Source organism: Lonchura striata, chromosome 36 (genome assembly GCF_050655825.1).
Source record: "Lonchura striata isolate lonStrDom1 chromosome 36, ASM5065582v1, whole genome shotgun sequence".
NCBI classification, from domain to species: domain Eukaryota; kingdom Metazoa; phylum Chordata; class Aves; order Passeriformes; family Estrildidae; genus Lonchura; species Lonchura striata.
This window is the reverse complement of record NC_140738.1, coordinates 1293932-1318243: the sequence shown is the minus strand read 5'-3', so window position 1 is coordinate 1318243 and position 24312 is coordinate 1293932. Positions and strand designations below refer to the sequence as shown.

At 55.1% G+C, this 24312-nt stretch overlaps 1 protein-coding gene across 1 annotated transcript in view; it reads left to right on the top strand.

Annotated features, from left to right (window-relative positions):
* LOC146763998 (uncharacterized) overlaps positions 1-22941 on the top strand; it is a 330063-nt gene extending 307122 nt beyond the window's left edge. Inside the window, 1 exon segment of the mRNA XM_085565501.1 lies at positions 20885-22941. Within this exon segment, the coding sequence (XP_085421627.1) occupies positions 20885-21893 (1009 nt within the window). The 3' untranslated portion in view covers positions 21894-22941.
* Positions 22942-24312: the final 1371 nt, after the last annotated feature.

The window sequence follows — 24312 nt, the reverse complement described above, 5'->3', positions numbered from 1 at the left end:
GCACTCACTCAAGTTCAGGTGCTCCAGGATCTGAAAGGCACAGGCCGGTGACGGGGGAGCGGCCGGCGGGAGCCCAGAACCGCCCAGGGTCGGGCCCAGGCAGCAGCACAGGGCGCGGGCTCCGTCCCAGGCACTGCGGCCAAGAGAGGGCAGAGAGCCGGGAGGCAGCTCAGCGAGGCAGCGCCGGCCTTCAGGCTCACCTCCACAAGGAACGCCAGGGCGGCCAAATCCCGGCACGGCGTGTCCTTGCTGAGCAGCCCGAGCAGGTGGAACGCAATCCTGGAACACGCGGCTTCGGATGCGCGGTGCATTTCTCTGACAGGAGGAAACACGAGTCAAAGCCCTTAGCCAGTGGGGGCAAACCTCTCCCAGGACTGCCTCACAGAGCTCTGGCCTTTCTCCACCACCCTGCAAGGGGCAGCTGAGCCCTCTGGGAGGTTGCTGCTCTTGGGCACGCTCCTCTCCCAGCCTTTTGCAGCCTCCTTGGCCGTCCCTTGGTGACAAGGCCTTCTGGCCCACGGCCACAGGGACTGTGTGGGGCACCTCGGGCACAGGGCACACATGCCGGGGACAGCTGGGGAGCAGGGGGTCTCACCTGGCCAGCACGCCCACAGCACAGTGGTGGGTGTCAGCACAGAGCAGTGTGTCCCAGCCACGCTTGTCTTCCATGGCCACCACCACATCCTCATAGTGAAGTTGGCAGAGCAGGGCCTTGAGGGTCTGCTCTGCAAAGCTGTGCACAGAGCAAAGCTGAGGTTACACTGGGAGCACTGGCCCTGCCCTGGGCACATGGCAGGGACAGGAGGACTGGCATGGAGCACCTGCTGGGGCTGGTGGCAAGGCCGTGTTGCTGCTGGCATCCCTTCCAGAAGGTATCGACCTCCTCTGGCACATCCAGAGTGCTGAAGAGCACTTGGAAGAGCAGATGCACAAAGAGGCCAGGGAAATGCACGGTGACTACATGTGGCACACAGGGCAGCTGGAGGATCTTCCACATCACCACGGTTGCCTGCAAAGGACAGAGCAGCCCGAGACAGCGCTCAGTGCCGAGGTGTCTGTGTGGCAGGGCCCGAGCACGGGAGGGAGAGGCCCAGAGAGACACAGGGGGAGCACCGGGCCTGGTGGCCCTGGAGCTGCCCCGAGGCCAGGTTTCAGCCCAGCGCCTGAGGCAGGGAGACGCCGTGGGAGAGGGAGGATGGAGAGCTGCTGGAGAGGTGGCCTTGGGGCCAGCAAATGCAGGAACTCACAGCCAGGGCAAGGACAGCCGTGTGGTCCCCATCGGAGGTGCACGTGCTGTGCTCTGGCCAGCTCCCCAGCACATCGAGGAGTACGAGCATGGCCGGCTCTGCAGTCCTCAGCGAGCACATGATGCTCTTCCACATGGCCAGAGCAGATCTGTGGGGTCAGAGCTCTGTCTCAGAGGAGTCTGGGACACAGCAGCGTGGCCTGGGTGGCAGCGGGGAGCTGAGCTGCTCTGCCAGCCCTGCCTCTGCCCACTGCCCCTCACTGGCAGCACGCAGGCAGCCCAGCCCTGTGGGCACTGGCCCCTGAGGGGCAGGGGGGAAGCATGGCAGCACGCTGGGGGGCTGGCAGGGGCCAGGGCTGGCAAAGGGAGCAGCCAGAGGGCCCTGGAATTCTCTGTGTCAGACACCTGGGACAGGCTGCACAGGGGGAAGGGCTGCTGAGCCCCGAGCCCTCTGGGCAGGTGGGCCCCGTACCTGTCACACAATGGGGCCACACGCAGGAGAGCCATCACCACGTCAGAGGGCTGTGCCTCTGTCAGATCCAGAAGGGGCCTGTACAGATTGTATTCAGGAAACTCATTGGCCACGAGCCACTGGTGGATGTACCTCACCATGGCGGGCACCTGGAGAAGGAAGGGGAGACTTGGAAAGCTGCCGGAGGAAGGAATGTGCCCAGCTGCCCCAGAGAAATGCTTCCCTTGCCACCACACTGCTATGGCCTCAAAGGCTCCCAGGGAGCAGCAGGTGTGGCTTGGGAGGCCAAGCAATTGCTGGGAGAAGAATAGCCAGGCCACAGGCTGCTTACTTGCTTTGGGCTGGAAGGACCCTCCTCCACAAGCATATCCAGCAGGGCAGCGCTGGTCTTGGTTTTGAAGATGGGAGAGTACGCTCTGAGCACGGTGCCCATGGCGCTGCTCTCTTCCTCCCGAATCCTCTTCATGAATTTGCAAACCATCTGCAGCAGAAGGGCAAGAAGCCCGGGATGCTGCATGGAGTGCTCCGAGCACAGTGCTGGGCTGAGCGGTGCCAGCAGGCCCAGCCCAGGTGGGGATGGCTGCAGGTACCTGCGCTGTTCTGCGGAAGCGGCCACGGGTGCGATCCTGCTCTCGTGTGCGCTGCACGGCTGCACCTGGCAAAGAGCGAGCGCAGCCCGAGCTGAGGGGCTGCGGGAGAGGCCGGAGAACACAGCCCAGCCCTGCGCTGCCCAGGCAGGGACAGCCCCACGACGGCCCAGGGCACGGAGCACGGCTGTGGGGTGTCTGCCCGGCCCCTATTCCATCCTGTCCACGGGCATGGCCCCAGGGGATGGCATGGCATGGCATGGCATGGCATGGCATGGCATGGCATGGCATGGCATGGCATGGCATGGCATGGCATGGCATGGCATGGCATGGCATGGGGCCAAGCAGGCTGCAGGCACCAGCCCTGTGGCCCAGCTCTGCCACTCACCCTTCTGCCGTGGCTGGAACTGCTCCAGCTTTTCAGGCTGCTGTGCTGGGGCAGCTTCAGGGCCTTCTTTCTCCTCCTTCCCCCAGGCCAGCTTGGGCACGCTCGCAGGTCTGTGCTCTACGACACTGCCTGGATTCATGGCTGCTTGCAGAAGGTGAAAAGGAAAAGGTCCGAGTCAGCAAGTGCTGCAGTCGTGCCTTGAGGGCACCTGCAAGAGTGAAGTCTTGGCAAGGCTACAGGACAGCAAGTCCTGCACTCTGCTCTTGGGGCTCCAGCCACAAGGACAGGAGGCTCCTGTCAAGGGCAGTGAAAAGCAAATGCCACAGTCTGCCCTCGAGGGCAGCTGCAGAAGAGATGCCTCGGGAAGGCCAGGGGTAACCAAGTGCTCTGGTCTGGCCACGAGCTCACCTGCAGGAGTAATACCTCTGGAAAGCTCCGGGTCAGCAAGGAACGAGTGTCTGTGCAAGGGCTCCTCACAGCACCGCTCTCTCGCGTCCTCTCTCGTCGTGTGCACCGAGCACTGTGGAGTGTAACTGTAACTTGTAACTGCCAACACCTCTGCCAGAGCGTGTCACCAAGGGCCCTTGGAATCCCTGCCCCGTTCCATTCCATGGTGACCATGCTGCACCGTGTCACCAAGGGCCCTTGGATCCCCAGTCCCGTTCCATTCCACGGTGACCATGCTGCACCGTGTCACAAAGGGCCCTTGCACGCACTGCCACCTGCCCTGGGGCCACCCCCAGCCCCCCAGAGTGGCCCAGGTTGGAAGGAATGCCTTGCCCCAGGTGTGTCAGACAGCCCAACAGGATCTTTAGGAAGGGCTCAGCCCATCAGCAAACGCTGCCCTGCTCTGCGGGCTCAGAGCAGCAGGAGCCCCCGCAGCTGCCGACGCAGCCGCGGCGGGAAGGGCACGGGGCCTCCACAGAAGCTGGCACGGCCTCCTCGGGACACGTCCCACATGGTGGCCATCCTGAGCACGGCCGTGGGACACAGACCGGGAACGTGTGGACCAGGGCAGAAATGCTGCTCTGAGCCCTGGGGCCCGGGCAGCGCTGACAGCAGCAGGTGAGGCACAGTCCCCGCCCAAGCAGAGTTCCCCCGAGCCCTGGCAGCACCGGTGCCCGTCTCCAGAAACCTGTGCCCCAAAAGGGCTTCTCTGCCCGAGGGCAGCCAAAGCTGGTGTGCACTGGGGGCTGTGCTCCGTCCTACAGGGGCTGTTGGTAGCAGCACCTGGAGCAACTGGTGGCAACACTTCGTGCTTGATAGATGTTGTTGCTCCTTCCCAGAATGATTTTTTCATGGAAGGGATTAGCAGCAGCACAGAAACACCAACAGCTACTGAACTTCACAGGACAAAGAGACTCCACCGAAACACTGCCATGTTTCCTTGTGCTTTTGCGTCTTTCTTGCACTCTGAAAGAAGAAGAATTGGCCCAAGCCCTGCTATTCAAATCTCCAGCTGCTGTGTGTCTTCCTGTGGCAGCTCACTGCAAACAAAACTGGCTGCCTGCTCAGCTGGGCAATGGACGGCCACAAACAGGGAGGGCCCTGGTGAACATCTCTTTGGTCTCGTGGGGCAGCGAGGGCACAGGAGACAAAGACTGCTCCTCCCGAGTTCATGGGGCAACAGAGAGATTTTATTTCCCAAGCCCCCCCTTACACAGGGCATTTGAAAGACCAGGCCTGGAAGCTCTCATTGGTTTGAGCTCCACGCCCCTTCAGGTTCTGGCCCGTGAGGTGCCTGCAGTTTTGGGAGATATTTGATTGGTCAAGACCCCTGTCAATCATGGGAACACCTCACCCTTCTTTTCTTTATAAAATTCTGTGTATTGTTCTCTGTCACCCATCTGCAAGGGCCCTTTGCCAACATGGTGACAGAGGACAGCGTGCATCTAATTTACACTGGAGCTGCAGCATTCCCCTCCAGGAACTGTTAGGGGAGAACTCAGGCCACAGGCATAATGCTTCTTGGTTACAAATTGAACTTATCTCTAAAAGCAGAAAGCTATTTAACCCTGAGCCCATTTAACACTTGGAGAAAAACCCAATTTTATAAAACAACCTTTAAGCACTTGATCCCTTGGGGAAAAACCAAACTCCCAGAAAACAGTCTGTAAACAGAAAAACTGTTTGTAAACATGAGAAATAATTTGTAAACAAATCAAATCCATCTATGAACTGTTCATGAGGCAGGTGATCATTTGTAATGCTGTCTGTGGTTTCCAGTGTCCATATTTTAGGCAGCTGTATTGCTCTGTTGTAGGATTTATTGTAAAACATGAGAACAGACTCAGAGGCGAGGAGGGTGTACCCTCAATCCAACCCCTTTCCCCTTTTTTCTTTGTCTAAGAAATAATAATAGGATTAGAACATGGATTTTGAATACTATTAACTTATGCAAAGTTTCATCCAGGTTTACTGATAATATTTTTCTTTACCAGCCAGGTTCAGGGCAAAGAACTTGATTGGGAGATGTTTTGATCAGGGCAAGGAACTTGGTTGGGAGACATTTTCTGTATTTATATTTTATCTAGTGCAAACCATATACTTTTTTCCCTTTGTTAGAAGTTAGAAATTTTTTATTGACTTTAATAAAATCTGACTTTTAACTTTTAAAATGATGACAAGTGGCAGAATTTCAGTGAAAAAACATTGCAACTGCAATTTGCTTATGACAAATCAATGTTCTGTCTGTACCTCAGTGGATATTCTTTGAATCATACCAGTTTATCTTGAAGCAATGCAAGAATAATTACACAAATATTAAGAAAAGACATGTTAATGCACATACTAGGACTTCTTTAAGACAATGATTTACTAAAATATGAATATCAATCTAATATCGATATCCAAATGAGATGGACAAAAACTCTCTAAGAGTTTAAAGTTAGAAAGTGTATGTTTATTGAGTCAGCCAGGCAGTAAGTGGGATAATTCCCTAATGCACACTGCAAAAATCACAGGTATTACAAAGCTTTTTTATTTGCAGAAGTCTTGAATACACAAAATATGAATGCATATTCATATCCCTGTCACTTCCTCTGCTCCGCTTCATGTGCTAATTGGCAAAAAGGCAATTAAGCATGTGTGGTTCTGTTCCCTGAAATGAGTCGGGGGTCCATTTCGGGGAGGGGTCTCCAAAATGAAGAAGCAATATAAGCCTTCCTCGTTCTGACCTTTCTGCCTTTCCCATGGATACGTGACAAATGAAACCTTGCCGTTTTCCTGTGCTTAATGGATCCCTAAAGTATGGGAAGTCTGCAACTGTTTTTGTGCCCCTGAAATCTGTTTATCAGCAGGAGCGGGGCTGGGATGTGCCCTGGTGCCTGGGACATCACCAGGAGCGGGGCTGGGATGTGCCCTGGTGCCTGGGACATCACCAGGAGTGGGGCTGGGATGTGCCCTGGTGCCTGGGACATGACAAGGGGTGGTGCTGGCTGGGGTTTGTTTGGTGCCTGTGCAATCCCAAGGGCAGTGTCACAGCGGGGCAGCTCTCAGTGTCCCCAGCAGGTCACAGTGTCCAGGGCAGCCCGTGCCAGCGGTCACTGTGCACACGGGGCAGGCTGGGCTGGACAGGGGACGGGGCAGAAACGCTGCCCCGGGACTGGGGTCTCCCCCTGCCTCTGGGGCCCAGCCCCTGCTGGGAGCACCTTGGGCAGGGCACGGGGCTGCTGCTGGGCCAGGGGGACAGGCTGTGCCCCCTGTCCCCTGCTGCTGGGCCAGGGGGACAGGCCGTGCCCCCTGTCCCCTGCTGCTGGGCCAGGGGACAGGCTGTGCCCCCTGCCAGCTGCCCAGGCCCCTCTGATGCCTGTCCCTCGTCCCTGTGGCTCCTGTCCCCACCACTCCCCACCACCTTCACTCCCTCCTTCAAAGCCCCACTCAACCCCTTCACAGTGACCTTTGGAAAGAAAGAATGAATGAAGGAAAGGAAGTGTTGGCTGTTCACCCTGGCTGGATATCAGGCACCCACCAAAGCTGCTCTCTCACTCCCCTCCAGAGATGGACAGGAGGGAGAAAACAGAATGAAGGCTTCATGGGTTGAGCTAAGGACTGGGACAGATCACTCAGCAAATGCCATCATGGGCAAACCATTTTCAAAATTGGAGATAATAATGGAATTTATTGCTATCTGGATCAGGGCAGGATAGTGAGAAGTAAAACCAAGCTTTAAAAACACCTTCTGCCCTTCCCTCCCTCCTTCCCAGCTCTATCTCCTCCCACAGTGGCTGCAGGGAGACAGGAAATGGGGGCTCTGGTCAGTTCATCCCCTGTTGTTTCTCCTGCTGCTCGGGGGGAGGAGTCGTTCCCCTGCTGTGCCAGGGGTCCCTTCTGGAGACACTTCTCCATGAACTTCTCCACGGTGAGTTCATCCCACGGACAGCAGTTCTCCACAAGCTGCTGCAGCGTGGCTCGCTCCTCCATGGGCTCACAAGTCCTGGCAGGGCCCTGCTCCAGCGTGGGCTCCTCTCCAGGGGTTTGCAGGTCCCTGCCAGGTCCCTGCTCCAGCACAGGTTTCTCATGGGGTCGCAGCCTCCGCTCAGGCATCCCCCTGCTCCAGCACGGGCTCCTCCAGGCGCTGCAGGTGCATCTCTGCCCTCCGTGCACTCCATGGGCTGCAGGGCCCAGCTGCCTCCCCAGGGACTGACCAGGGAATCTCAGGGCAATCAGCTCCAGCAGCTGGAGCAGCTCCTGCCCCTCCTGCCCTGCCCTGCCCTGCCCTGCCCTGGGGGTGTGCAGAGCTGCTCCCCTCACACATCCTCACCCTGCTCCTCCCTGCTCACAGTCACAACTCCAGCATCACCCATTTCCTTAAATCTCTTATCCCAAAGGCGTTACCACCATTTCTAACAGGGCCAGCCTTGGCCAGCAGCCTGTCTGTCCTGAAGCCGGCTGGAATTGACTCTGTGGGACATAGAGGAGCAGCTGCTCTCACAGAAGCTGCTCCTAGATCCCCTGCCTTACCAAAACGTGGCCATGCAAACCTGGTATAAGTATGGTAGAGTTTTTATTACCACTATTAATTCTTATTATTTCTATTACCTCTATTTTTGCTATTAATGGTACAGTTATTATTATTACTAGTATTTTTAGTCTTTTGGACTCTATATTAATAGTGGCTAGATTAGAACTGGAAACAAAGGTACTTCATTGCAAGTAGCGGCTAGAGTTTTGTCAGCCTCTTGCCCTGCCCTGTTCTGTGTCATTGCTGTGTCTGTGTGTGAAGCTGCTGCTGCCAGGCCACCCTATTTCTCTGGTTTGGAAAATTCCATGGCATTGCTCACATGTCAGAAAGAGAGGGGCTCATTCCATTCAAACGCATGCCCTTAGCTCTTTGAGTCCCATTGTTGGAAGCTTGTTTTCTAACATTGTTGACTTTCTCAGCTTCTGTTAATATTTGTGATTTTATAACAAAATGTTCTTGGATGTGATTGTGCAAGATTCTCTAATCAGCTTTCAGTTTGCTCTTGGGTTTCTTACCGGTGTGTCCGAGCTGACGGCAGCATTTTGGGTGGAAGGCTTCAGTGGGAGCTGGGATTGCCTCGGCAGCAGCTGGTTTTGCAATGTGAGCAGCGCTGACAGAGATTCCGTGCGCTGAATATTCCGGCTCGTTGGAGCCGCAGTGCCCGGCTGGAGGGAGCCGCGCCGGGCGCTGCGGGTTGTGCCGGGCCGGGCAGCGGCCGCAGCCCCGGCAGGGCCCGGCCGTGGACACGGAGCCTTTGCTGGGCAGGGCTCGGCCCTGCGGCGCCGGGCGGGCGGTGCCGCTCCCGCCGGGAGCCTGCGGGAGCCGGGACAGCGAGAGAGCCCGGGCCGAGCATCAGCCCCGGGGCACGGCCCGGGAGGGGGCACAGCCCGGGGGTCCCGCAGAGCCTCCCTGCTCCAGAGCCGCGCCTGCCGCAGCGGGGCAGCTGCGGCACCTGCGGGGCGCGGAGGAGCCGCAGGCGGCGTTCCGAGCGCTCCTTCGGGGCAGGATTTTGTCCCGCTGCGGGGAATTCCCGCGGGCCGGGCGGGCCGGGGCCGCTGCCGAGCGCCGCCGCCTTTCCCGGGAGCCGCCGGGCAGAGCTCTCTGCTCGGGGCTGGGAAAAACACCTTCACTGCCCTGGGAACATTTAAAAAGTTTAATACAGGACAAGAGGAGACAAGGCCATAGAGCAAAGGTTGTTGCGGCCGGGTGCATCTCGGCACTGAGCCAAGAGCACACGGTTATCTCCGGAGATACCCCTTGAATACCTTTTCCCTTACACCAGCCGGTTGCATATTCATAGTTCCTTATGCATAGTAAACTTTTTCCCAAGCTAGTTTACATATTCCAAGAACTGTTCAGCATGGCTCCTCCTCGGTTGCACCTTTTTAGGGCATGTGTATTCCTTGGTTGTGGTTTTGGTCCTTTTTTATCATCATCTTCAGTTTTGGCCCCGGCCCACACTGCCTTCAGACGGTGAGTGCTGATGGTTGGCAGATCTGTACAGGTGTCCTCATCCTGTGCTCACTGGATGTTATCCCATCCAAGCAGGAATTTTAACACAAGCATGCTTCTATCAGCTATGGCACTAGTATGTCTGAGCTTAATCAATGAACAACAGAAATAAAAACTATATAACAAAGTTATTGTAACACCACACATATAAAATCCAGTGGAATATTTGCAAAAAGCCAATATTATAATATGTATCTATGACAGGGCCAAGGGCCGGGTGCCCGCTCGGTGGCCCCGGGACAGCAGAATTTTGGGGTCCCGGTGCTGGCTGCCGGCAGAGCCCCGGCGCTGGGCCGGGGATGCGTGGGACCCTCCCGCGGTGGGGTTGGGCTGCCCGGGGCAGGCGCTGCATCGTCAGCCCGGAGCCACCGGGGATCGCCCGGTACCGGCGGGGCGGGGCTGGGGAGCGGAGAAGGGCGGCACCGGAGCGGGGGGACCCTCTGCAGCCTGCGGGGTCGGACATACCGATAAGGGGGGCCCCGGGAGCCTGGAACGTTGTGAAAAACGCCAATCACTTGGTTTTTAAAATTTTAAACGTTTAATAATAATAAAATGGTTATAAAAATAGTAACACAATTAGAGTAATCAAATTTAGAGTTAGGACAATTACAAGACAATAAAAAGCAAAAAATTATAGATGTCCAGATGCTCTCAGACACTTAAGCCAGGACAAGCATGCCTTGTGAACAAAGGAATAACCTTAAAAGCAATAGCCTATTGCATATTCATGTATCTCATACATGATGCAGAAATTCCTTGCAAATTAGGAACTTTTCTGGATTTTGTCAACTTCTTTCCCTTAATCCTGGTGCTTCCATAAAGATGGAGACAAGATGGAAGAATGTTTGTCTTTTCTGATAAGGAGGTTGTAACTCTTTATGTGCCCCAAGTCACCGCCATCCCTGTGTGAAGAGTTTATTGATTATCTCATCTCTTGCTTGGGCAAGTAAAAAAATCCTACATCGCAGAGTTTCTATTTTAATATTATGTTGTTACCTAAAACTCTATTTAACACACTACTTAAGAGAATGAATACAGCATAACTTTCTAACATTACACATATAATATTCATGGTAACATTTGTGAAAAGCCAATCATAAAATAAGCATTCTACACAGAAAGTGTTGAAATGGTAAAACCAGTCAAAACCCCTTAGGAATTGGAAGGAAAACCAGAGGCAGTCGCAGTTAACACCTCAGAAACCCGTGGCTTTTGCTCCTCTCTTCGACCTGAGAGCTTCCTGGGCAGGGGCGACTCTTCCAATTGCACCAGCGTGGCCATGGCTGGGAAGGGCAGCGAGCAGATGGGTTGAGCTTCTCCTGCCAGCCCCTGAAGTGCCAGCTGTCATTTGTGTGCGCTGAGGATTCCCTTCAGGCTCGGAGCTGGCGCAGCTGCTCCTGGGCGCTGCTCGCCCGCGGGCGCAGCGGTGCTGCAGCCGCTGTCCCGCACACAGGGAGGGCTCTGGAGCCTCCCAGGGCACCAAGGAGCGGAGCAGGGAACGTGCCGGGATCTGCTGCAGGACCGTGGGGCTGTGGGGGATCCTTTGGTCTCTTGGATGGGGCAGGGAGGGGGCAAATGGAATCAAGGTGAGACAGGGATCAGGCAGCCCCACGCCAGGCAGCGTTTTCTCCTCTGAGAGCTCCTCTGAGCTGAGCGAGCTGGTGAATCCTGCAGAGCAAATGAGACCCGGGAGCGAGGGAAGGGCTGGCTGGGAAGGAGTCAGATAAACCCAGTGGGTATTTCCCTTTCCAAGGGGCTCCTGGGGAGACAGAGGAGACAAGAAGGATTCCCCATCTCATGACATTCCCTTTTTTCCTTCAGTAGCCCTATTGCAGTCACTGCATACAAGAGTTTAGTTGATCCCTTTGATGCCAGGGAGAACCCAGAACTTGAACCTCGCTGGATCCAGCCCTGTCTGCCTATCACCGAGCAGAGGGAAAAGATAAAGAACCTGGGTGGGGGTTGAGCCAAAATGGCATTTTGCCACTTCTGATCTGCTCCCAGCTTTTGCAGCAGGGCACCAACCCCATTGCTGCAAACCACTCCCTTTTGCAAGGCACACGTGGACCTCGCTGGTAGCTCAGGGCTCCTGAAGGGGCTGCTGCAGTTGGCAACTGGAGCTGGTGTTGAACTTTTCACATTGCTAAACCCCCCCTGCCAAATGCCATCAACTGTCTGAGGAAGGACACAAAAATATTACCCTGGAGGGACCAAAAACTTGGAAAAGGATGAAAGAAATGTTCTGATGATGACAATGACAATGACAAAAAACCACAATTTATTTTTGACAGCAAATGAGTACCCACAGCCCTCCAGCCCTCCCAGACTGGCAGGCCGAGTGGGGCCGTTTCCATGGCATGAGGAGCTGGCAGCCTGCAGAGAGAAACCAGAGAGCCACGGTCAGTCACAGAAGGCTCCTGTGCCCCTGTCCCACCACGGCCTGTGCCTGGGCCAGGCTCCTGTGAGCTCAGAGCCCAAACCTCCTGACCCATTCTCCGTTTTTAGAGAAGGGCAGAGTGGTAAGCCACATTCCATCTCCTCTGCTGAAGCACAGCCCAGCAGCCTCCTCAGCAGCTGCAAGGGCGGGATGCCCGTGTGCCTGGTTTCCTGGCTCCCCGGCAGATCAGGGGTTAAAGGTTGGGTGTCTCCTGGATTGTTCCCGGAAAGAGCCCATCTCTGCACCGAGCTACCTTTTTTCATTTCTAAATTAGGTCTTTCTTTCTCTGCCATCTGTGGTTTCTCCAGCCCCGGCTGCAGCCACTGGCCATATAAAACTTTAAGAATCTTTTTCTACAAGCACAACTGACTTGATGTATATTTTACATAAGCACAAATTATTCCATAACATATATTACAATGGGGCTGCAGAGATCTGCCTGCAGGTCCATGGGGATGCAGAGATCCCCTGCAGGTCCATGGGGATGCAGAGATCCCCCTGCAGGTCCATGGGGATGCAGGGATCCCCTGCAGGTCCATGGGGAGGCAGAGATCCCCTGCAGATCCATGGGGATGCAGAGATCCCCCTGCAGGTCCATGGGGATGCAGAGATCCCCTGCAGGTCCATGGGGATGCAGAGATCCCCTGCAGCCCCTGGAGGAGCCGGGCTGGAGCTCGGCGATGCCTGAGAGGAGGCTGTGAGCCCGCGGGCAGAGGGGCCCCGCTGGAGCAGCCTGTCCTGGCAGGACTGAGCCCGTGGCACAGTGACCCACGCTGCAGCACTCGGAGGGGGCTGTGCCCAGGGGATGGACTCCGCTCCGAGAAGTTCCTGGAGAAGTCTCGGCCGGGAGAGAGCGCAGGGTGCAGCAGGGAACGACTCCTGTCCCTGAGCAGAGGGAGAAGCCCCGGGGGATGAGCTGAGCATGGCCCCATTCCCTGTCTCCTGCCCTGCCGGGGGAGGAGGTGCAGCTGGGAGCAGGGAGGCGTGGGGAAAGCTGCATTTAAGGCTCTGCACTGACTTCTCCTTCTCCTGCTCCGAGTCTTTGGAGTTTTCTGCCAGAAATCTCTCCCCTGCCCCACCCACCCACAGGGCTTCGGGCAGGTTTCCCTTTTCGGGGGAAATCAAAGCGAAGCACTGATGCGCTAACGAGGGGCAGGAGAAGTGAGGCTCCTGGGCTTCCCGCAGAGGCGGAGGCACGGGAGGCGCAGGGCCGGGAAAGCCGTGGCGGGAGGCGCGGAGAAGTTTGTTTGTGTGGGCAGCTCAATCCCGGCTCGGCCCGGGCCCGTGCCGGGGCTGTTCCTCATCTCCGGCTTTCCCCTCACGCAGCCCGGGGGCGCCGAGAGCGCGGGGCGAGGCGGGGCCGTGCGCAGAGCCCGCCCCGAGCTCGCTGCCATTGGCCGCCGGTGCCGTCAGTCGCGGTTGCGGCGCGCTGATTGGTGGGAGCGGGGCGCGGCGCGGCCCCGGCGGCGGGCTGAGGGCGGCCGTGGCCGCGCAGCGCCGCCATTGGCCGAGCGGCTGTGCGGGCCCGGCAGCGGCGGCAGCGGCCGGAGCGCGGTGAGGCGGCGGCGGCGGAGCTCGGAGGCGGCCCCGGCGCAGGTGGGAGCCGCGCTGGGCTCTGCGGGGGCTCGGGGCCGGCTGCGGGCGGAGGGGGCGGCAGGGGGCTCCGGCGGCTCGCCGGTGCCGTGTCCGGCCCGTGCCGGCCCCGGGCCGAGGGCGCTGCGGGAGCGGCTGCCCGCGGTCTCCTTCCCGCCGGGGCCGGGCAGGAGCCGCTGCCGGAGCAGCGCTGGCTCGGCCCGGCTGCTGTGGGTAGGACAGAGGGGCTGCCCCGCGGCCGGGAGCGGGCGGGGAAATTCCCGTCGCCGGAGGTTCGTGTGCCCGGGGGAGAGCGAGGAGTCCTGTCTAAGTGACTTTATTGCCGAGCAGGGGCAGAGGCCGTGGGGCATTTGCCGTGCGCTCTCTGCCGTGGCTGTAGTCCGCAGCCTCCTTTTTATCCTCATTTTCCCGGCCGCATCTCCCTCTGCCTTTGCCCACTGGCTGAGTTCCTTGGAAGGTTCCGACTTCCCGATGCGCCTGGAGCCTGTCCTCGTTAATGTGCACCCTCCTTTTGTAGAACAGCCGATATTCATGGCTCTGTTAAGTCTTTGTTCTTCTCCTCGAAGTTCAGGAATGTAGCGGGACTTTGAGCAGCTGTCTGGGTCAATTTGTAACATTTATTGGAACTGATGGTTTCTTTCGTTGCTTCCTTATCTACAAGTGCCTGGCCCTATCTCCAGGCAGATTCACTCCTTGACTCTGTTTTGTCCTTCCCGGGTCCTCTTTGGTTTTGGGATTATTCTCGGTGCCCTCATTCCCTGTCCTTTTGTAGCGTTTGTGGATCAGGAGGCCTGGCTGCCACCTGCATGCCCTGGCTCAGCTGCTGGATGAGCTGCACTGCCAAGGTGTGGAGCATGGTAAAAAGATGAGAGTTGCTGCAGCACAGAGGAGGAGAAGCAGCATTCCTTTATCCCCTGGTGTGCTGGGGAGCCAGGTACATTGTCCCCACTTTGCCCCAGCAGTGTTAATTTGCATTTCTAAAGCTCCTGTCCAGGCTACCTGTTTAAACATTAAGGGGTCACCTTTAAATCTCTTCTAGTGATGCATCCTAAAGGTGAACTTCGAAAAACCCAGATCAAAATTTTTCTATCTTTTACAGCTACGCAAAAACATAGAGAAAAAATCCCAAGATAATTCAGTTTTTTTCTAATTCCCCTCGGAAGGAAAACTCATTCTCACATCCTTTACCCAAACCTAACCAGCTATATAGAAGTATGAGTAATAAAAAAATACTCTAATGCTCTAAACTTTGCACTGAAACTTCAGGAAAAAGAAAAACTTCACTAATCTTTTTAGTGTTAGAGTCAAGGCATTCCTTGATTCTGGCCAGGATGTGCAACAAAAATCATTCCATTCTCACATAACCCGGGTGTGCCAAGAAAATAGTTCCATTACATGTGGGTTTTACTCGATTTTTCCCAAACTTGTGTAGTCTGAAGCAATCTAAATCCACTGGTTTAATGTTCTGTAGTTTCAACTTGTGCAGTTTTTAGTATTTGGTTTCCTCTTGGACCCGGATTTCTTTGCTTGTGCTGTTAATGAGGTGGGATGTGCTGGATTTCCTTCTCAGCCTTTTGCAGACCAGGTGTCTGCAGCCCTGCCGGGGGCAGTGTCTGGGGTAGGTGTTGGTTGCTGTTTGCTGCTGGGGTTGATGTTTTGCTGCTGGTCGTTGTCTTTGTGGGTATCTTTTGGGCCATTCCCAGTGTGTTGAGATGTTAAACTCATCTCCACTGAGTGGTGTAACATCCCTTAACAAAACCTTTAACATTTCTTTTCCCAAGGCCAAGGCAAAGCAAGCCTGAGTAGAGAAATCAAAGGTTAACAATGTTCAAGTCTATGAGCTGGTGTATTTTCCATGGATGCACTGGCAGGCAGGGCAGTGTGTGAGTGTGAGTGAGAGCCCGAGTGGAATTGTCCCGGTGTCTCCCCAGCAGCTGTGGCAGTGCAGGCCCAGCGAGCACTGAAGCTGCAGCAGTGGCAGCAAGGGCTGGCCCCGGTGGCTGGAGCTGCCCAGGGAGGGTGGCCAGGCCGAGGATTTCAGCAGAGGAGGTGTGGGCAGGCCCAGGGCCTTGCCCCGCTGTGGAGCCCTGGCTGCTGCTGCGCTGCCTTCAGTGCAGGCTCAGGGGGGCCTCCCATCCTCCTGCTGCAGGCGGGAAGTGCAAATCTCCGGGGCTGCAGAGACCTGGAGCCCAGGCTGAGGGGTCCCCCCGTGTTCAGCTGTGCTGGCGGCTGTTTCTGGCCTCGGGGCCCCTTGGCATGGGCCACGCCACTTGGCCACCAGTGGTGCTGCTTTGCACTCCTTAGGCAGAGCCCATGTCCTGCTTGGATGTTGGCAGCAGCAAAGTGCCAAGGCAGGCTCTGTGCCAGCCCAGCTTCCTGTGGGAGAGATTGCACCAGAGACAGGATTCTGGCCACAGACTGCTTTAAATGTGCATCCCTTATCTCCACCCTGCACTAGGTGGAAAATAACCAGGGTAAGGAATTCCAGAGATCAATTGCAAGGGGAAATAATTGAATATCTGCCCTGGCTCTGGCTCTTCTTCTTACCCAAGCCAATGGCAAAAGCCGTACCCATGGCATCTTGGTTTCTATCCCCAGCTTCCAGAGGTGTTTCTTTCTTTCCCCATTCATTCTTTGTACCCATCCTGAGCTCTGGGGTTGCCAGGGGTTCTGGAGGTCCCATTGTATTCCTAAAGCTGCCATAACCCCCTGGAGGATCTTTCCTGTAAAATGAGTTCTGCTCTCTGAGTCTGTTGCTTCCACAATCCCTTTTGTTGGAATTATGTCTTTTAGAAATACCTTAATAAGTGATCCAGTGGTTGCTGAGCAATCAGAATTGCTTTTGCCCCCCTGTTAGGTGAGATGGTGTCACCAGAAGATATTGAAGCCTTCCTGCTCAGGGCATTTCAGTGCCAGGCTCTTACAAGCACACACAGCTGTGCTGGTTGAGCTGACCATGGGGGTAACCTGCACTTTGTCTGATTCCCTTTCCTCAATAACAGCGTGTCTTGGAACTCTTTTCCCTTCTGCTGCCCTTGAAGAGCCATCCACAAAGACATTTTCTGCCTCAGGCCAGGCAATGTCTCCTGAATCTCCCCCAGGCTGGGTCTGGAGCTGTGTCACTTGAATGCAGTGCTGGGTTTCTTCCCAGCCCCTCTGTGGGCTGTTCAAACAGGAGGCTGGGTTAAACCCTTCCCCTGTCCTCAGTTCTGGATCCTCCTGTGCCACTGAACAAGTTTCACACTGTAATAACCGAGCACTGCTCATCCATTGCGAGGCTCTTTTGGTGATCAAAGCTTGAACTTGATGGCAGACTGGAACAGTCGGAGATCCTGTTGAGCTTTTGGGCCTCAGTTCCCGTTGAAGCTGTGGCTGCACAATTCTGCAGGCAATGAGGCCACTCTGGCCACTGGGTGAAACATTTTGGCCCAAGGATTCCTTTGGCATGGCCCTGTTGAACATTCCCCTACAATTCCAATTTCTTTTCTGAGTCTGGAAGAGCCCCAGCTGAGGCATCAATATTTTTGGTTGTTCATTTTCCCAAGTTTTGCTCACTTTCTCCTGTCCATACCACAGCATGGAGGCTGTCTGAGGTTAAAAAGTCCTACAATGTTCTGGCTGGAAAGAGAATCCTCAATCCAGGCTGTGTAATTCCCTATTAATCCTTTGAATTGTCTCAGGTCGTTTTTGGTCCTGGGAAATGTTACTTCTGAGATTCCCCAGACCCTCTCTGGGTCAATCCACCAGGAATCTTCAGTCCCACTATTTCCCAAATTTAACCTTTTTCTCCATCATTTGAACTTCTTTTTAAGATACTCAAAAGGTATTTTTTAGATAGCAAATTGAGCTATTTCACAGGGGCTTTGTCTGCCACTTCTCCTTGTCCTCCTCATTGGAGCCATCTGATTCCCTGACTGGCAGGATAGGAGTGCTGTAGGGAGACATCCCTGGCTCCAAAAGCCCTGCCTTTAGCAGGGACTCCATACCAGGCTGTGAGCCCTTCCTTCCCTCCCCTGGAACAGGGTGTTGCTTTTAGACACCACTAGTCCTGGTTGCTTCCAAGTAATTTGGAGAGGCTCCGCATCAAATTTTCCGTCTTTCCATGGGGCTGCCCACACCTCTGGGTTCCCTTCAGCATAGGCCTTCCCAGACATTTGACACAAAGGTACAGCAGCAATAGCCTCTGTATCACCTTTTACAATATTCCAATGCCACCATCAAATTCCTTCCTAGTTAATAACAATCACAGTAGGAAGAAAGGAAGAAAAAGAAATTAGTTTATTTCAAACCTATCCCCCACAGCTCCTAATAGTGATTGAACAAATGACACCAGCTCAGCTTTCCCATTTATTCCCTTAATAATGAAAACACTCCTTTACAATTTTCCCCCGTTAGGTGTAAGATTCAGAGTGGATGGAGAGGCCCCTGTGTCCATCAGGAGAGGCCTCCTCTGGATGCAGACCCAGCCTGAATGTTCTCCAGGGCTCCAGTGTGGTGGGTCCCCGGTGGGATGGGAGCTCAGAGAGCCCTGCCAATCCATGTCCATGCAGGGGTGGACTTGCTCCTGCTGAGGGTGCTGCTGTCTGTGCTTGCAGTGTCCTTGGGCTGCAGCTGGAGCCCTGACTCCTTCCCAGGGGCTGTTTGGGTGGGCTCTGCCCTGGCCAGGAGGGCAATGCCTCTGCCAGGTGCTTGTGGCCGACCCCGTCATGCCCTGGGTGCTGGGGCCCCCTTGGGCCCTGGGGTTGATCCCTCAGGGGCTGTGGGAACTCTGCCATGGCCTTTGCCTTCAGCTTGGCCTTTTGCTCATCCCTTCTTGCCTTCAGCTGCTGTGCCCTTGTGCCCAAGTGCTGCAGGGCTTCTTGTGCCACTCCTGCAGCCCCGGTCACTGCCTGTGGGTGCTCATCCTCTGAGAGCTGCTGAGCTTTCTGCAAAACCTTTCCTTTCTGCAGGGACCCAGACCAAATCCTGAACAGCAAATCCTGATCCTTCATGTGCACTCTGCATTTCCCAGCTGTTCCTTTGTTTTCCCCGTTGTGCTCAGGGTCCCTGCCCAGCCCGTGTGGCAGAGCCGGTGCCTGTCCTGCCGCAGTGTCCAAAGGCGGCCCCCCCGGCGGGCAGGGCCGGCAGCTCCCCGGGGCCGGGCAGCGGCCGGGGCGTCCCGCAGCCTCCTGGGGGCCGGGGGCCACTGCCGGCCCTGCCCGGGGCTGGTGGGGTCAGGCAGCGCCCGGCGCTGAGCCCCGGCTGCCCCACAGCCCCGGCCCGGCCCCGCAGCTCCCCACAGGCCCCAGCCCGTGCTCCCGGTGCCGCACCTCTGCGCCCGGTGCTGCCGCTGCCACCGCAGAGAAACCCCTGGCATCCTGACCTCCTGCTTTTCCTCTCCTGGAAACCGGGGATGGAAAGGATCTGGATCAGCTGGCAAATGTGAGGATAAGACCCTGCTGAAAAACATTTCAGTCCTCTGTATTTTTCTCTTTCTCCTCTTTTCCATCATCCTTTTTCTTACCACATAGATTCCTCCTGCTGCTTCTTACCTGAACCATATTCCTGCACACTTCTCTTCACCCGATCCCTTCCCAGCACACCAACCCCATCCATCCCCTGTTGTCCAAATCCCTTCTCCCCTTCCCTTATTGCCCCCCTTGGGTGTCCATGTCCTTAATTACCTCTGGGGAAATATGCAAACTACCTCAACATTCTCCCAGGGGACCCTTCAGAGACATTTTGGGATAATCATCACTTTGGCCAGGACCCTCCCTGGCTTTCCCTTTTCTCCCCTCCATGGGTGCCCTGCCATGTTCACTCCCCGAGGATCCCAGGGCACTCACTGATGAGATTTTCAGTGCTCTCTCCCTGCTGACTCTTCACAGACCCCCTGATGTGTCACTCGTCTGTCTCCTGGTCACTCCCGGGTCCCCAATCAATCCCCAGTGCCACTGCCAGCCAAGGGAGCCGATCACCCAAAGTGGGTGAGGCACCTTCAGCTGCACTCCCTGCCCGCCGCCCCGGAGGGTGGAAGGAATTCGGGATGAGCCCCAGGGTGTGCGGGAAAATTGACATCACCAGACGATTCTGTCCACAAAGAATACAGAGGAGTACTGTAAAAGTAATTTCATTTCTAAAACTGGGAGAGGCCATGGGACATTTCCCATGGGATCTCTCCAATTGTTGAAGGACACAGCCCTCCTTTTCATCCTAATTCTCCTGGCCACATCTCACTCTCTCTTTCCTAATTGGCTGAAGTACTTGAGAGCTACAGATATCCCAGTCCACCTACTACATACACCATTAATATGCACCCCACTTTCATATAGCAAACGATATTAATGGCTCTGTTAAGTCTTTGTTGTTCTTCTGGAAGTTCATGAATAGAGCAGGACCTTGGCTGAGCAGCAGTCTGTGTCATCAATTAATAAAATTTTCTGAAACCGATGTCTTCTCCTGTCACTTCCTTACATAAAAAAGTTGCCTGGCCCTATCTCCGAGCAGCTTTAGAGCATCTGTTTGTAAAGACACTTTCCTGTGGTTCCTTCCATGGGGTCCCCCGTTTGTGGGACATCCCCCCTGGAGCAGGGTGTCCCCTCTGTGCTGCAGCCCCAGGGCTCGGGCAGAGCTCAGCCAATCAGAGCCCGCGGCGCTGATGACTCACCAGTTGCCAGGCAGACTCGCAGCTCCCCGCGTTCCCCACCTGGACCCACCTGCGCCCCCCCTCGGCCCCATGGCCCCGCGAGGGGAATTTGGGGAGGTGGGAGTGGGGCAGCGCCAAGGCCGGGCCCCCCCGCGCTGTCCTGGCGGGAGCGGCTGCAGTGGGGACCGAGTGCGGGCGGGAGCGGCCGAGAGCCCAGCGCTGCCCCAGCCCGACCTGCCCCAGCTCCATCCCTGCCCCTGCGCTGGGATGCTGTGGGTGTGGGGGGAAGAGGCAGCCGGCAGTGGGTGCTGGGCCTGGGGGCAGGAGGAGAAGGGAAGGAGAAGCAGGCTTGAGGAACAGAATGGTCAAAGGATGCAGGTGGCAGGAGAGGGTGGGATTGTGCAGGAGAAGGAGGAATAGGAGGAGGAAGAGGAGTGTGAGGAAGAATAGGGACACCGGAGGAGGAGGAGCAGAAACAAGGATCACCACAAGGTTCCATACCTCCTTGTATCTATAGCCTCCCCTCAGCCCCAGGAGCATTGTCACCCCACATGCAGCACGTGACTGTTGAGGGGTTCCACGATTTTCACAGGGGTGAATCACGGCATTTCTCAGCTTTATTGGGTTAAATGTTGGTGCTTTATTTTTTTTAGGGGCTGAATCTTTATGTTTTGGAGGAATTTTTTACTGAATCTTGATGTTTGGGGAGGTTTTGATCTGTGTCTTAAAGTTTGGAGGATTTTTATGCTGAACCTTGGTGTTTTGGAGGTTCTTATAGACACACAATGCCCAATGACTTGGTGAGATGAAGTGGGGACAGGAGAAACTCCCAGTCCAAGATGCTCTGTTCTTTTTTTTTTCCCCCAGACCAGGATTTTTCATTCCCGGGGAGGAATGAAAATGGAGGAAATGGAGGAGGAGGAAAAGCCCTGGAGATCCCGCACAAGGAGTGGCAGCAAACCCAGCCCAGGGAGCTGCAGGGAGGAAAGAGCCCTCCTGAGCCAGGAAGGTGGGCAGAGATCCAGCCAGAGCTCAGAGCTGGTGGAGAAGCCTCGTGGCAGGGAGAAGCCGCACAAGTGCTTGGAATGTGGGAAGGGTTTCAGCCGGAGCTCCCACCTGATCGAGCACCAGGTGATCCACACTGGGGAACGGCCCTACGAGTGTGAGGAATGTGGAAAGTGTTTCAGGTGGAGCTCCAGTTTGAGACTTCACCAGAGATTCCACACCGGGGAGAGGCCCTTTGAGTGTGGGGAGTGTGGGAGGAGCTTCAGCCAGAACTCCATTCTGATCCAACATCAGAGGATCCACACTGGGGAAAAGCCCTTTGAGTGTGGGGAATGTGGGAAGAGCTTCAGCCAGAGGAGCAGCCTGATACAGCACTCGGTAATCCACACTGGGGAAAAGCCCTTTGAGTGTGGTAAATGTGGGATGAGCTTCAGCCAGAAGGGCTACCTGATGCAACACCAGAGGATCCACACTGGGGAAAAACCCTATGAGTGTGGGGAATGTGGGAAGAGCTTCAGGCACAGCTCTGGCCTGAGGAGACACGAGAGGATCCACACTGGAGAAAAGCCCTACGAGTGTGGGGTGTGTGGGATGAGCTTCAGCCTCAACTCCCAGCTTACGGAACACAAAAAGATCCATACTGGGGAAAAGCCCTACAAGTGTGGGGAATGTGGGAAGAGTTTCAGAGAAAGCTCAGCCCTGATTCGGCACCAGGTGATCCACACTGGGGAACGGCCCTACACCTGCTTGGAATGTGGGAAGAGCTATGGGTGGCACTCAGACCTGAGAAAGCACCAGCGCATCCACAGCGGGGAGAAGCCCTACGAGTGTTCCCAGTGTGGGAAGAGGTTTCAGATCAGCTCCAGTCTCCTCGTACATCAGCGGAGTCACACCGAGGAGAGGCCCTACCGCTGCCCCGACTGTGGGAAGGGCTTCAAGCACAACTCCGACCTCACCGAGCACCGGCACATCCACACCGGGGAGAGGCTCTACGAGTGTGGGAAGTGTGGGAAGAGCTTCTCACAGAGATCAGTTTTGATCAAACACCAACGGAGGCGCCACTAAGGGGGGAAGCCCTGTGAGTTCCCCAAGGGTGGGAAGAGCTTCTTATGCTCCTCCCAGCTCCATTCCCTATGGGAGGATCCACGTTGGATGATCCTCAGTGACATTCATTGGGCAGTCTTGGTGATCTATGGGCCTGGTTATCTGTGTTGGGAAGACACTTGGCTGGGAGGCTCCACATCTTCCTCATTCCCTGTGGGCACCTAGATAAACCCAGTGGCAGGAACATCCATTGGGGCACAGACCAACAATGGGAATTCCTTGGGGAGAGCAGATTTAATGACTTCCAACTCCATAAAATCTTTTGCATTCAATCCTATCTTCTGGTGGCATCAAGGAATACTGAATGGTCTTGGAGGTATGTCCTAGGTTGACTATTTGATGCTTGTATCTCCAGTTGTTTGTTGTGTTTATGGTGAATTATAATTTTTGCACCTTTAAGACTTGTTCCGAGAGCAAAGGAGGGAGAGAAGGGCAGAGTTTGTTTTCAGAAACTGCACTCACTCCTCCACATTCCTGCTCCTGGGCCAGGTTGTTGCAGATGGACAGACAGAGGTACAGATCTCTCCTTTGCTGTTAATTAGTTTTAGCTAGCTGTGGCAGAGAAGTTCCCTGGACTGTGGCTGTTTTTCCCTTTTCTTTGGACCTGTTTAAACCTGCTCTGGCCTGAACACCCAGAAGAGCACTGGCAGCTCACACCTGTGGCCCAGCGGGCCAGGCCTGGACTGTGGCATTTCCAGCACCGGAGGGACTGATAAGAGACTGAGTGAGCTGAGCTACAACCCACGGAGGGACTTCCTGAGTTTGTCTCTCTTTTAGAGCAGCAAGAGGTTTTATTGTTTAATATTGTTTAGGTTTTATTCTTTAAAAAACAGTTTTTTCCACTGTTCTCCAAGGAGATATTTTTCCCAAACTGGCTGGGGGAGGAGCCAATTGAATCTGCTTTCCAGAGGAATCCCTTTGGAGGTTCTCTCCCAAATTTGCTCTGAACCAGGACAAGGTCTTTTCCAACTTCAGGGATTCCACGATTTTGATTTTCTATTGCCCAAGGGTGTCTTCTGCAGCCAGATGGTGGAAAAACTGGGGAAAAGACCAAGATTTTGGAGACAGTGGGGTAGAAACTCCACCAAAAAGGTTCTTCCCTCCACCCAAGCACGTGGATCCTCAGCCAGCATGGACATGGAAGTCTTTCTTTTGGCTTTGATTTTGTTTTCATTTCTCTTTATCCCTTTAAAATATCCAATATTGAAGTAAAAATAGACATTGAACTAAGTTAGTGGATGTGGTCATGGTAGGACACAGACATGGTGGGACACGTGTAAGAATGTGCCCTCTGTTGACAGAGTAGACAAGTTACCTTTTGTTCCCTTAAAAAGGACAAAAGGTCAGGTGTTTCTCTCCTCAATTTGGTTGAAAGACACCTCATAGGACCTCTGGGACTTCACCTCAAACTTAAGGGTAGCTAACTGGACAGGAGCCAAAAAGTCCCACCTAAGCAATTCCCTAGAAAAGAAGAGAACAAAAGAAGTTAATTGCTTTAGTGAAGTGTTTTAGCAAGAGCAAGAGCCTCTGCCCTGACTTGGCTTTTCTCTGTAAAAAGCTTTTTTATTTTTGACTTTTATTAAAACTTTTTATTCCCAACACTGTCACATGAGCCATCCTGCTTGTTTTATGCCACCTGAGGTAGCTGAGCTATCAAGGGTATAATGCTTATCTCTGAGAGCTTATAAGACCAGGCTCAAAAAGAGAAAAAGCATTAGACATGGAGAGTGACATGGGCACGCATGGACATGGAGGGGGACAGGGCCATCCCTAGGGACATGGGGAGACACAGGCATGGATGGAGACATGGGGGGCAGTGACAGGGATGGAAACATGGTGGGGAGACAGCCATGGGTGAGGACATGGTGGGACATGGCCAGTGACAAGTGGGGACATGGCCATGGCCGGTGCCATGGGAGGAACTTGCAGGGGATGAGGGGGATGCTGGGCTTGAGGGAGTTGAGGGTTCCTGGGCAGGACTTGGACCTTGCTGAGGCCTTTGGGGAGCCCAGGCCGAGCGGCTCCGGCTGCGCTGGGAGAACCTGGTGGAGGTTCTGGGGCAGCTGCTCAAGGACCCCTGACCTGGAGCCCCAGCTGGGCACTGGGCTCCTGGAAGGGGATGAACGTCCTTGTCCCTAGGAGGGAAATCCCAACACCCCCAGGGTGTCGGGAACAGCTGAGGGGCCACAACAGGGAGGGGAAAGCCCGACAGAGCTGTTCTCCTCCTAAGCTACATCCTAAAAGTCCCAAAACTCAGGGATTCCTCCCAGGAAAAAGCTTCCAGGAGCTGCCTGAATTGAGGGAAAGGGGGGATGTGATCCTCAAACTGAACAGGAGGGGCCTGGATCCCCAAATCCAAGCCCAGGGGTGAGAGGTAGAG